This window comes from Strix aluco, chromosome 7, assembly GCF_031877795.1.
Source record: "Strix aluco isolate bStrAlu1 chromosome 7, bStrAlu1.hap1, whole genome shotgun sequence".
Classification (NCBI taxonomy): domain Eukaryota; kingdom Metazoa; phylum Chordata; class Aves; order Strigiformes; family Strigidae; genus Strix; species Strix aluco.
The window spans coordinates 27,614,598-27,629,311 of record NC_133937.1 but is presented as its reverse complement, the minus strand read 5'-3'; the positions used below and the strand labels follow the sequence as shown (position 1 = coordinate 27,629,311).

General features: G+C 43.6%; 1 protein-coding gene across 6 annotated transcripts in view; it reads right to left on the bottom strand.

Annotated features, from left to right (window-relative positions):
* Positions 1-14,714, bottom strand: part of NEURL1 (neuralized E3 ubiquitin protein ligase 1) — a 169,988-nt gene that overhangs the window by 69,420 nt on the left and 85,854 nt on the right. For all 6 annotated transcript variants that reach the window (XM_074831199.1, XM_074831202.1, XM_074831200.1 and 3 more), the window contains one exon: positions 2,833-3,074. In XM_074831199.1, the coding sequence (XP_074687300.1) occupies positions 2,833-3,074 (242 nt within the window). The remainder of the gene's footprint in view (positions 1-2,832; positions 3,075-14,714) is intronic.

Sequence of the window (14,714 nt, the reverse complement as noted above, 5' to 3'; positions counted from 1 at the left end):
AGCTTGGGAGGTCCACTGGGTACCAGAAGGGGAGGAAAAAGATACAATCTACATCCAAACTGCTAAGCCGTGGCTGCTTCCACAGATTCAGGCTCCTGCTCTTTACTGCCCTGTGCCTTGTGTCACCTTTGAGCCTCACACCACTCTCTACCAGTCCCCTGAATTACATGGGAGAAATCATACTAGGACATATACCTCAGAGGCAAAGAAAGAGGAAATCTGACTGCTTGATGGTATTCCCAAAGCTGCAAAGAAATCTCAGAATAAAACCTGAGATACAATACCTAATAAACAGAATGAAATCTCCTGACTTCTTTCCTCTATTTTTCCAAAGAGAGTTTAGACTTTATAGGACCTGAATGATGGGGTTCATGGTTAGTCTTTAGCTGGTAAGAAGGTTTAAGACGCCATTTTCCACAGGCACACACACTAACAAGGCAACTGCAGGATGGACTTATCAGAAAAGCAAAGATATTTTCACATTTCCATTCATCCCTAGAGTACAAGTTCTGCTGAAGCCTGTTGATTATTCCCATGAGACCTTCCCACTGGACTCAGCAGGAGCTCTGCTCATAAATCCCCTGTGCAGATTTGCATGCATACTCTTCACATATGTTATGCAAGCTAAAATCCTAAAATATACAGTGATAAACAAGTGTGAATTTCCAGAGATATAGCTACATTGTTTCAGAATGAGGAAGAAATAACCCAGAACCTTTGCCTAAACCACTAAACCCACTCAAATCTTTGATGGTGTTTTCGAAAACAAAATGTTCCTTTCATCTCCTCCCAAATCGTTTTTTGTGGTTGTTTGTCCAAACTGCTGGCCAACATGGAAAAAGATCCCATTAGGCAACATGAGTGAGTCTTGCTGGGTTTCTAGTCTGAATGGAAGCAGTAAGACCTCTACAGGAAAGTAAATATCTATTTTCAAAAGGAGGCATCTTCCTAATTTCTTGCTCCTTTGCTGGCTGTAAGGGAAGAGGCAGGCAAAGCTGATACGTTGCTGTAGGGCCCAGCACTCTGGGATCTCTAGCAATGGGCAACAGCAGGATCATTCAGACTCAGTAGCTATTTGCAGATAAACCCCTGGAAAACTCCTTGTGCGTAAATGAAAGATTTGCAGGCAGATCTTTCATGTGTGCCATGAACTAAAGTTGCCAAAGAAGATGACCTACTTTGTGCCAATGAGAGGCATAAAATCAGCTAAGAATGGAAAAATGCAGTCCCACAAACTAGAGGGCATAAAGATTGCAAAATATCTGTGGATGAAGTTGAAAAGGCCCCAAGCACCTTCAAGGTGCTGAGAGCCTAAAAAGTGCTTCAGTTCCAAAGGGGGCTGATGAATTTCTTCATCAGGAAGCAGCTCCCAGTACATACAGAGGCATGTTGTCTTAGAGAAGCTGAATTTCTGTCATGGTTTAACCCCAGAGAGTAACTAAGCCCCACCCAGCTACTCGCTCACTCTCCTCCAGTGGGATGGGGAAGAGAATCCAAAGTGTAAAAGTGAGAAAATTCGTGGGTTGCGATAAAGACAGTTTAATAGGCAAGGCAAAAGCCATGCACGCAAGCAAAGCAAAATAAGGAATTAATTCACAACTTCCCATCAGCAGGCAGGTGTTCAGCCATCTCCAGGAAAGCTGGGCTTCATCATGTGTAATGGTTACATGGAAGAAAAACGCCATCACTCCAAACGTCCTCCTGCCTCCTTCTTCCCCCAGCTTTATATGCTGAGCATGATGCCATATGGTCTGGGATATCCCTTTGGTCAGTTGGGGTCAGCTGTCCCAGCTGTGTCCCCTCCCAACTCCTTATGCACCCCCAGCCTACTCACTGGTGGGGTGGGGTGAGGAGCAGAAAAGGCCTTGACCCTGTGTAAGCACTGCTCAGCAGTAACGAAAACATCCCTGTATTATCAACACTGTTTTCATCACAAATCCAAAACACAGTCCCATACTAGCTACTGCGCAGAAAATGAACTCTATCCCAGCCAAAACCAGCACAACTTCCCATGCCAGATGCAGCACAAGGGGTACCAGCTTCATCCTTCTGGCTACCACAGACACAAAGGATGTGAAATCAGCCTCTGCCAGCAAGAAAAATGTGATGCCTGCAATGTTCTTTCCTCTGACCTTAATGCTATCAGGCAACTGATTCAACAAAGTCCTCAGCAGACTGCCAGAAAGATACTTTTCTTAGACAGCTCCTTTCATCCTTTCAGCCAAATCCTTTTATCTTCCCTGCCAAGCATATGAACAAGCACCTTCACTTCCAGGTCCTTTACACCTTCTATCTGTTGGCTGTGGAGAGGCTGACTCTCACCTCCATCAGACCAGCCTTCATTACTGCCTTGTTTACAGGAAGGAAAGTGCTCATTGTGGAACTGAACATTTAACTAACTCCTCACCCTCCCTCAGCCCACCCAGTAAAACTCCTTTGCAGGATGCATGCAAAGCCTAGAGGACACATTGGCTAGAGGCATACTGAGGCGGCTGCCTTTTAGAATGACCAATACAGCCCTTTTTTGTTCCTGTTTTCCAAGCAATCTCAACTTAATCTCTTGTTCCTTGTCTAACATCAAGATAAGCTCTTTTGGAGTGTGGATTTCACTTTTGTTCCCAGTTTCTACAGCGGTCTGTACAAATGGCTCCAAGAACTACAGTGACAAAAGCAGAAGTACCAACAAAGATCACAGATCTTTAAGGCCAGAATCTGACTACCGTGCTTTTCACAGAAGGGCTGAAGATTTGGTGCAGGCACCAAAGGTTGGTACACCTCAACATTCATTCACAGCAGCTCCCATGGCAATAAGGGAATGTATCATTTACTCACCTTAAGCCTGACTTGTTCATAAATAACGATGGGCCTGTTGCTGAAGGTAATGGCATTGCAGAAGCTAGCCTGGCGTTTCACTGCCTTCTGAGTTGTGTCCATGATGATCTGGGATCCCTTCGTGTGAGGATGGAAAAGCAGAGGGCTGATGGACAGAGCTCCACACTGTGGGATGGGGAGACAGTGCTTCTGCTTGTGGTGGCATCGGTGGGAGGAAGCCGAAAACGATCCACCTATGGAATCTGAAAGCAGAATGGGGAAAAAAGGGTTTCAAATCTGCTCTGAGTAATAAGTAAAAAACTTCCAATGCAAAACAAGCAGGGGTACTTCAGAGGGGAACTACAGAACAAAATAAAAGTTAGTCAAATCACCACTCTGTGTATCACTAAGGGTTTCTAGAGCATCTTGAACAATAAAAGGCTACGAGGATACTGAAGGCTCCCCTCTGGACAGTCTGATGGTACAGAGTCTGCTCAGCACTGAAATCACAGGCCAACCTTGTGGCCACATATCAGAAGAGAAGGCAAGAATTGGTTCCAAAATTGGAGAAAAGCATGTGTGAAGTTGCTATATCAAAGCATCACACTCAGGGAAAAATCTTCCCCTTCCAGAGGACTCCCACACAACTTGACCATTTCTCTCACTCCTCCTTTGCAAGAGCAACTCCATCAATCCTTGCCTCTGTGTGTTTGGATGCTGTCCTATCCACCTGTGCTAAGTGCCAGGTCAGGCACATACTTTGCTAATTTATACTCAAACACCACTCAGCAATAACCCACCTGGATTCCTCCACCAACCACCATCCATTCTCCTCTCTCTTCCACTGATGGGAACCTGATCTGAGATGCCACTTACCACAAAGGCATTGATCAGCACGCTGCACTTACAGTAAGGAAAGCAAAGAGGGAGAAAGGCTATGAAACAGGAAGGAGATTACGTCTTTCTCTAACCAAGGCCCTACACAAAAAGTCAATGCATGATCAACGTAATCATGACAGCAGCTTTGTTCATGAACAAATGGATGCATGAGTTTCTTTTCAACAGGGAGCCTGCAGCAGTTCAAGCACAAAACAATCATTATACTGAACACAAGTCATCTGCTTCCTTTTCCTTGTATGCACATACACACTCCATTATGCACATATGTTTGAGAGGAGATACTCGTAGATTTGGAAACAGAGTATCAACAGAACAAAGGATTATTCTGTGATAGTGTCAGGAATGCAACAAAAGCAAATATGACCTTAACAGTCTGTCAGTTTGCGCTGTAAAGATGCGTGACTAAACACTATGGTTAAAAACTCTATTCCTCAAACATGCAAACTATAGAAACTAATTATATACAATCCTCACGGAAATTAATTGCTGACAGTTATGTCTTTATATACCTACTATAAAAGAATGCTTACACCTCTCATGCAACTTTTGGCTTTGTAATAAAAAGCCTGGACCCTATTCCTCCCAGCCTTTGGGGTAGTTTTAGCTTGTAGCTACGTGAAGTTGGAATGGCGTATCATCAGGGCAAGCTTGAATAACTACCAACAAAACTTACAATCCTGGTTTCTGATGAGAACATTTTAATTCAACTTCAGCATCAGTCACGCCAGCCTTCCCCTCTCATCTCTTTCATGTTTTTTTCTCCTATTTTCAGCAACAGTGCTATCCCTTCAGAACAGAGCAGGGAGGCCAAACAAGGCTGTTACCTTCAAATACTTTCATTAATGCTTTAAGGGAGAGATGAACCAACTGAGATTTATTTGATGTTTAAAATTATGTGGAATATAAATCATCTTCCTTCTCCTGTTCCTCACACATGGAGGAGGAGAAATAAGGTGCTCATGTAAGCTTGACTTTCTCCCTTTGGGCACGCTACTGATCCAGGGCAGTGCACCCTGTCTCTTCCCACAGTCCAGACTGGGAGGTCAGAAGACAACACAAGCTGCAGCAGCCCCACAGGTAGAATCTTCTGAGGTTACCTCCTAAGACCTGTTTAATTAGAGGCTGTCTTATGCCCAAAAGAACAGGAAGTTGAAGCCCTTCCAGTATCACTAGCTTTTTTCCAAACCAGGTATGTTCTCTACTATCACCCCTCTGGAACCCTGTTAAGCCCTTGGCTTTAGTGATACCTTGCTGATGAGTTCCCTCAAGCTTAATGGTATTTTGCAATGAAGTATTTCCTTTATCACTACAAACCTGATGCTGTTCACCATCACAAATGATTATGAGCCAGAGCCAGCAAAAGTGGCCAACTTAACCTTGCTCCACTCCACCTCCCCAGAGGGTCATGCTGGTCTGTAGGGACAAGACCGTTGACAGATGGTCAAAGCAAACCATCCCAGCCTCTCTTTTGGCATAAATTTTTCAGGCCGCTGGATCTCCTCATTGCTCATCTCTTAGCTGCTTCTCTGTTTCTGCTATATCTCTTTTTTACAGGTAGACTAACTAAAAATAAACATCTAGTGTAAAACCTTCCATTCCTAAATTTTTCAGCTTCTCTTAAATACATATAAAGTCACAGTCATTTCTGAAACAAGACATATATTGAGGGATATAATCAATTGTTTGAGATAATTTAAAGTCAAGGGACTCATATAAAAATATGAAAAACTTTTTCCGGTCATTTCCAGTATTGTTCTTTTCAACAACTCTTTGATAGTTTCTAGGGGTGCATATATGTGAAAGAGAATAAACTAGCAGTGAATATACATTCAATGCATGCCATCTTTGCATCCAGATCTGAATTTTGTAACTCAAACATTTTGCTAGCAGTCACTCACTAAAACAAACTTGTCCAGCACAAAGGCACACAAAATTTAACCTGTTTGCATATCTCAGTGCTCTAATATTACCAGATAACTTGGCTGTGATAATAGCTGCCGCACCTCTCCATAGGACATCGTGCCCTTTTAAAATGCGGTAATGAAGACACCAAAACTGACCCACAGCTTTCAAAACAGGCTCTGATAACAACACCGCATATGTCCAGAGCATCTGCTGAACCAACGTTAGGGAGCCGTAGGGTCCTGCCTGACCCCAGGGGAAGGATGTTAGAGGAATGCTTATTTGTTGTGACAGTTCCACACTGCTACGTAAGAATGGGCCAAACCCATGCCAGACCAATGCCTGCAGGACGAGTGCCCCCCACGCAGACAGCTGAAACACAGGGCAACCATGCTTTATGGGAATGGAGGAAACCACCCCAGGACCAGCTTCCAGAGGCAGATAATGCAAATGGGGAGACCTCCTTCTTTCTCCCAAATGATCTTACACAGTAATGACTCCTGCATGATGAACACACTCAGGTAAGGACCAGAAAAGGTCTTAATCTTTGAAAAGTGCACTATTTAATAATGGAGTTTTATACCTTACAAATAGTTGAATAAGTTACAAAGCAACGGGTCAAATACAAAGGCCTTTGCTCAAATTCTTCAGGGCAGCATGTCCATTCCAAAAGGAGGAGACACCATGCAATTTCAGATGGCAACACAAACACCTAAGCCTGGACTTAGACAAGGATAGGGACACTTTAGCAACACAAGCTGGTGAGATACATTGCTGTCCTTGCTTGGCCAGCTAAAAATAAAATAAATCATGTGCTTAAAGTTTTTGTTCTCACTGGGCTGGACCTGGACTTCAGTCTTCTCCCATGCCCTTATTTAAACTACTACACATTTTGACATCCTCAGCCTTTGCTACCAGCAATACTGGTATGATACAGCTGAGGCCCTTACAGTAGGTTTCAATTTTTTTCCTTTATATAAAAGAATTGAGTGAAACTCACAAACCCAGAGTTTCAGCTGGCAAAATAGGCAAAAATTCTCCTGATTTCACAGCAATCATGCAAGACTCCATTAACTGAGAGTCTATCCCATTCTCCTGATTTCACAGCAATCATGCAAGACTCCATTAACTGAGAGTCTATCCCAGACTCCTCCTCTGCCACAACCTGACTTATCAGTCACCTAACAAAGGTGAAGTAATTGCTTGAAATACAAATTGCAAACAAATAAATATTTGAAAGAAGGCTGATATATGAGACCATGTTCAAGGGCACTGCAAGTTTTCGATGCCACAACATAACACAACTTCCCCCTGACAAGCAGGAGTTGTAACAACATGCCAGAACTACGCAAACTGATATCTTGTGACAAAAGTCACAAGAGCAAAATCAAGCCTGTCTGAAAACAGCCTCTGTGTCAAAGGGCTACAAATCCAGAGATGCACCATGGACCCCTGTACAGCTTTCCAGGTTTCACAATTGGGGGTCACAAAAGAACAGCATCTGCTCACTCTTATGGTTTTAAAAATTGGACAGACTTCAGTTTTCAATTTACGCCCAACACTAGATGCTGTTTGAACCATGAACACAACCTGCCCCTCATACCATAAACCCCACCAAGAGAGCAGCAAAACTGGTAACGTAGTACTTGTTCCCCTGAGCCACAAGCACGTGGGTTGGATCTTCTGAAACCTTTAGTAAGCCAAGGTGAAGGAGGCATTAACATGAACTGCAACATGAAGCAGTCTGAACCGCTCTGCCGTCCATGTTCCACACCTAAGTACATCCTTTCAGAGCCCTGTTTGAGACAGCCTCAAAGGTGGCACACTTCTCCCTCCATGTACATTAGACATCCCTGGTGTCCTGAATCTCAAGGCCTGAGCAACATCAACACACTATATAAAAGGCAGCACTAGATGTTCTCAGCTTAGCAAAATGCATCCCAAAGCCTGTTAGGGGTTTTCACCAGAAGTGTTCATGCTCTGCAAACATGAGGCATAATTTCAAAGGCTTGGGATTTCTTAAATGCTGCAAGAAATGACTGGATTTAATTTTTTTAAAATACATTTTTTCCAGTTGAAAAAATCTCGACAGGCACCTATCAGAATACTGTCAAAACTCATTTCAGACTGAAAACTAACTGCAAGGTATTTAAGATAAACTTCTTAGAGCATGTGAAATAAGTGGCATTCAGAATGGAAAGAAAGAGTAAAGAAGACTTCAAAACAGCGCCCAGGGACTGACACGCAGTAGCAAGTGGGAATGACAAATCCCTGTCCACCTGGGGAGAAGGAGAGGAGAGGTCTGAGGGTGGTGACAGAGATACCTGTCCCGCAGGCTAGTGACACTGAAAAGAGTGGACAGGGCAAAACACCACACTATGAAAGGAGAAAAGGTTTCCAAACTATTACATTATCAAAAGAGGTTGACAGACAGTGCTTTATCTGGCAAGTAGCCTTACTGTGTGAGCATTTAAAAGGAAGGACTGTGAGAAGAAAAGGAAACCATTTCAGGTGTGGGGAACCCAGGGACGCATGCATGGTGCAGCAGAAAAGCCCTAGCCCTGGAAGAGTACCTGCACAGCCTTTCCAAAGCTGGCTGGTTACTAGCAGCACAGGGGGAAAAAGAACAGCTGTGAGATGAATGCTTGTAAGTCTTACCACTTTTTGAGGTGGTCCCATACTTTTGAGAATTATCAGTGAAATACAGTGTAACTAGTTACACTAATCCTTTACATTTGTTAATAAAGTTCAAAGGGAGAAAAACATAATGAATTCATTGTGCTAGGCTTTGCAAATGGATTCTTAAAAGCATACTTTGAGATACAGTTTACTAAAAATAAATATTAGCTTAACACCAGTGGAAACTGAAAAGGGGTTGCAAACCTTGTTTTCTCACATGCAGCCTGACCCAGGGCATGTGCACAGAAGAAAAAGAACCATAAATTAATGCAAATTAAAAACAGGGTTTCTTCACTGCCTTTAAAAAACGTGTTTGCTGTTCTTGAAGGAATAAGTAATCATGTATCTCCAGTTTATATCCAACTCTCACTGTGCCTGTTATAATGATAATGACCCTAATCAGATTGCTGTCACCACAGTCAACTACTCATCTTGGCATGACGAGATGACAAGGAAGCAAAAGCAAAGCTTTGCTCTTCCATGAAGACAGACTACAGCTTTGCGGTGTTGGGGTATTCAATGATAGAAAATGCAAAGGATTAATTCTGGAGCATTAAATCCAGAACACCTGAAATTATAGAGCATCTTGGGTTAAACTTTAGTGAATTAGGGACATATCTACAAGGTGGATCTCAGCCAGCAGGTCAGATCTAGCACTCCCATCCAAGACTCCAAAACAAGTCAAAGCTGAAACGTAACTTATTTTCATCTGTGCTATTTTAGCAGTGATGAGATGTATCAAGCGAGTAAGTTTGCACATAGTGTAAGATTTTCCATTTAAATTGCAAACTAGGAGACAAGAGGCAGGTGCAGACAGACCACATGCACATGAAAGGAGATAATACCAGTCAGGGTGGGGCTTGGAGTTGTGCCCTTTTTTTTAAGGCCAAAAAGCAAAGCTGTGTTTAAACTAACAGATCTGAAAGACAACAAGTGTGGTTTTACAGACATTCATGAGAAGCTCCGGCCCAGTATAAAAAGTGAGCAGTAGAAGCTGTAGTTGACTGAAGGATGATCTACAATGCATCCATCTTTCAAACCTGACTGATGGGTGGTAGGGAGTGGTCACTTTGCAAGGTGCCTTCAAAGTGAAGAAGCCAATTTTTAATTTCACAGAGAAAAATAAAATTAGTGAAAGAGATGCAAAAAGTGACAGTAAGGACAGAGGGCAGGAAAACAGGTATGAGAGCAGAAATTTGAAATAAATACAAGTGTGGCAAGACTTTGTCAACAACAGAAAAGACTCTGAGGCTTGCAGAAAGGAAAGGGAAGGGGAAAGGCTGTGTCCTGAAGATGGGACAGATGCAGGCAGAATCTGCAAGACTCAGGACACTGATGTGTTTGAGCAGACTTATAAGGATGAGCTGAAACAGATTGCCGTTTCCTCTGCCTCTCTGCTCAGCTGGGATGTGCATTTGCCCTCCATCATGTGCAGCGCAGTAGCTGAGGAGCAGAGATGTGTCCTGTTCAACAGTCACTCCTGATGCAGAAGTGCCAGGGATTACCTGGGTATGGGGCTTTTTTAGCAAAGTCAGCTGAACCCATTGACTTACAAGTCCCTGGTTACAACTGGGATGTGAGGCTTTACAAAGGCTTGCTTGAAGACGATGCTGAGGCTATGAGTAAAGGTCAGGAGGGTAGCAATTTTTATAAAGCTTGAAAAAAGAAGGTGAAAGAGCTGAGGAGTGGCAGGAGAATAAGAGCTCTGCTTCAGTTATATTAAGCATGAGTTGTTTGTAATATTTTATTAAAAAAGCAAAAACAAAAAAACACAAACCCAGAGCAAAAATTTAAGTTGGGCAAAGGAGATTTAAGTACTACAGAGGAGAGGTGAATCTGTTAATTGACTGTAGGAAGGATACGGCTGAACTAATGTTTGTGGCTGAAATTACACAGAAAGAGATGAGAAGATGTTCCTGGGCAGAGCCTAGAGGAGACTGTCAGATGTGGAAAGGAAGGTGAGGAAGACCCTCAAAACGCAGGAGAGGCAGAAGGAGAGGACAGCAGGGCAGGACTGAGCTGGGGAAGCAAACCCTCACACACACCATCTACAGGAGGAACAATCCAGCTGACGGCACTGCAAGCACTTAAAAATACCAAGCACCCTTTTTTTGTGAAGATATCAGAAGAGAGGTGCGTGAACATATAAGTATTTCTATACGCACATAAAGCTGTCAAGGAGAAACCCCTTCCCCTTCTAAATTAATTTTTAAACTTCACATCTTCAGTAATGATGCTCTATAATCATTAACCATCTCCTGGTCTCTAATTAGGCACTGTTTACTCAGCATCTCTCACAGCCATTCACAGCAATTCAGTCGCCGACATGGCACGCCACGGAGGATGGCCACAAGACCTCCAGCACTGCTTCACTTCCCAGTGGTGCAGCCCACCCTTTGCAGGCGCCCTCCTCGCCCTCTCCCTGTGCAAATCCCCCTGAGCCCCTGCAGACCATAAGTCCGCTAAGCACATAAGAAGAGCAAGAGCATAAGTAAGCAGCCATATGCTCCCATCTGCTGGGTAAGGAGAGAGGGAGCAAACAGCCCCCCAGAAAGATGCTGAGCAGCAGCAGGATGAATTGCCTCAGAAGCTGCGACGCTCAGGGTCCAGCCAGGACCATGAAAAGGAGACTGAGATCCCTCCATCAGCAGCAGCCACTTCTCCCCACACTATCTTCTAGCAGCTCCTCTGATCCACAGGCAGGAGCGACTTGCATATGCCATATAATTATTTAGAGAGCAGAAAGGCACTTCTGACCTTACTCTCTTTGCATCTTGGTAATTTTGCATCTTTATTATCATTCTAAGGCATCGTAAGTTAGATGTTGAGTAAGAAATGAGAAGATCAAAGTAAAAAATTGTGCTCTTGGAAGCATCCAAGATCTTTCTTGATTTAGAGCATTTTTGCTCTGCTGTGATCAGGTCAGGTCTGTCAGCAGTCTAATGAGAAATGTGAAAACGTATTTATGTCTTCTAACAAAAGAAAGCAAGATTAAATCCAGTTCAGTTTAAGATTTAGGGATGTTTTAAAATTCTGTTTATCCTTCTCTTGGCGAATGTGCAGTTTGGGAATCTTCTCCTTTGCTAATATCTGATGCTTCGGGAGGAGGAGGAACAGCTTGTCCAGGGTGATGGCTGATCTGTCTGTGCTGCAGATGGCGGGACAGAAGGAAGAAAAAAACCCAAAATTTTCCATGCTACCTCCTCTTGATAATCCTTATCTTCTCAAAGATAAGCAGATACACTGTTTGCCATAAGATTATGTGTACTTTATAAAGTAAATTATGTTTGCTTCTCTGCCCCACTGCGTTAATGAACCAGTTCCCCGCCATAGCTCCTTTTCCAGAAACTGTCCACTTGGGGCAAGCCAGAGAACTCTCCCACCTACCGTAATTCCAGTTACTCATTTTCTTAGTATAGATCAGAACTAGACACAGAACATTTTACACCTGCATTAACATTAGAGAGTTCCTCCTAATTTATAATCATGTAAACTAAGCCTAACTAGTTATTGTAGACATTTAACTAAGAGCAGTGCTGCTGAGATTAGGGCCAACACCACCTCCACCCCTCTCTAATCTCGTACAAGCATACAGAGAGGGAAAGTTCAGCTTCTTCTCTCACTCACGTCCTCCTGTGGGTCTGCCAGGAGGCCAAAGCGTGGCTCTGCATGTGCTCTGCCCATCTCCTCGCCCCTGCCAGAGGCAGGCACCTGGGCTAGACAGGTCCCAGGGTGCAGTACATGTACAAGCCTTGCATCAGTTTTGAACCAAAGCCTCATCCTCATTGAGCTAGTGTTTCCACTGTAGCACTAGCTGCTTTTTCCCCTTCCCCTCCTGCAATACCGGGCACAGCTGTGATGACCAGCTAAACTGCTGCCCCAGAGGTTGCCGTGTTGCCCTGCACAGCCCACAGTCAGTAGAGCAGCCACTCTCAGAGGGTTCATGACAGTTCACACTGCGAAAGAAGTAGCTACATAAAAGCAGAGCCTGACTGCAAATATTTTATGGACACGTAGTATTTCCATGCACTACAAATCAATGTAAAAGATGTTTTCTTCAAGGGGCCTCATATAGACTGTGTTTTTAAAATGCATTCCCTCTGCTAAATATAAATCAGTAAGAGTTTTTGTTCTTCCAAAAGATTAACTAGCCTCAGTATTTTGGGATCTAATTCTGGAATACTTGTAGAGGTGCCAGCATTCTCTTCCAATTTAAATACAGTTTAATGGAAAGTCTATCCTGGGCATATTTTCCATGTACAGTGCAATAGCTTGGAAGTCTGAATATTGAGAGTTCACCAGAAAGAGAAGTAACCTGTCAAGGTTAAACTTTAAGTATTTGTCAGGACAAGAAGGAAGGCAGGAGCAATGGAGAGCAGCAAAAACCAAGTGTAAGAGTGGTAGAGGCAAGCAAATGGATCTGTAGAACCAAAACCCAAGAGATGGTAGAAAATTGTGTAGCCTACCAACAAAGGCATGCAAACAAAACGCAAGTTAGAGAAGCTGTGGTTCTGAACTCAAGACCTTGAATTAGCTTTGAGTTATACCTGTGTAAAATCAAATATGTCCCTCTAGACTCAAGATGCTGAATTGGGCCCACAGCAGGCTACTCACACTGCATATTTACAATATAATGAGCTAAATTAGGATGCTGTTCTTTATACTCCCTCTATCACCAGTGGAAAGAGATAGGGTCTTAAGAGGATCTCTGAATGGAGAGCATCTCTGAATCATGCTTCTCGTCTGGATCATCAACAGGAGGATGCTCTTCCTCTGCTCTACCATTCATCCCAGTGCATGAGACTATTCATTAGGGATGCAGAACACTGTGGCCAAAAATCTCCTGTGTTTCTCACCTCCCATATCCTAAGAGTCTGGTTTAGCACAGCTCTCTAATCAGAGACCACCTCTCATCAAGAAAGACAAAAGTCCTAGGCTGGAGACACCATCATACCTTGCTCTCTGCAAAAATTTTGACTCTGCCAAGTGTCCCTGGAATAAGGCAAGTAAACAGTAAGACCTTGGAATAGCACAGGCTCCCCAACACAGAACAGAAAGCAGGAACATCTCTGCAGAGACAACATTTGCAAGAAGGTGGTATGGGTGCTGGACTCTTATTTGTAGCTCCAAGGCAGAGAACAAAGAGTGCTGGAGGGATGCCTCTAGAAAGAGCCTGGAAAACACTCCAAGACAGGACCAGCACCATTCATCTCACAGCAAACTCTGGAGTTGCACTAACTGATATATCCCTGAGATTATAGCAATTTAACCCTCAAATACTATCAGTTTCTCAAAGCCACAAAAAGCTTAGAGACCAACATGCTAGGTGAGCTTAGACCACAACGAACAGCAGAGAGCTTCTTCCTCAAGAGCTCATGGGCTCAGTCACACTGGGGATTCAGCATCCACATGCGATTTGTGTCTTTGCAAATACCTATCTCTGTGCACAGCACAAGTACACCCAGCACAGCCCTGATGTGCTCCTGCCTTACAGCAGAATGTTAGTATTCCTTTCAGTTCAGAAACACTGTTGAAAACTTTGGACTGCAGTTGTGAAATCTCCAGTGGCTTCATTGCCTCTTCTGCATTTTGCTGCTTGAATTTATTGCAAATGTCATATGTGTATGCCCTCACTTTAATTTAGCATTTGGATGGGTCAGGATATATATCACAGAGTCTGTGCTTCTACTTCTCCTCTTACCCAGCTGGACAGTGTAGATTATGTTTATCATTCAGTACCACATACCATGAAGTTTTATGCCAGAATGCCACTTCTAAAGAATCTCAGGAAGCAGTTTTTCTTCTAACATCCATGACATTTACACTTGGAGTGTGCCTTTTTTCCTAATATAAACCATCCCTTTAGAGTTACTTTGAGGTACTGTAAAGTTGGGTCATTTCGTGTTTAGTCTTGTTTAAAAATGCAGTGCTCAAGTCATACCTGTTTCACACTCTTCCTCTTGAAGTCCCCTGCTATTGTTCCTTGCAGGGTCTCTTGAGAGCATGCCTGCCAGAAGCAGCTCCTTACCCCATCCGTATATAAAACTTAACAAGCACTTCTGAGATGTAGTGATTCTTTTTTGGAGTCCAAGTGGTGCTTTGCCCAAATGCTCCTGTTCCCTCCTTTCAGTGGTTTAATTGCACCATCTCCACTGATGTCTGCCTGCAAGTGCATGTGAAACAGTTGGCCTCCAAATCCAAGAGCCAGCGCTCCCCTTCCCACAGAGCAGATGGGGACACCCCCAGGTGACAGCTTGGCCAAAGGACAATGTCCAGCTACAGATGGTCCTGTGATGGAGATGTTCCACTCCTCAATGGAGACACCAAGAATTTCCAGACCACCACAGCATCTATTCTGCAACTGCATTGCCCTCATCAACTGGGACTCAGGGTCAGCCCACGTTCCTCCAGGAGCTGGCTGA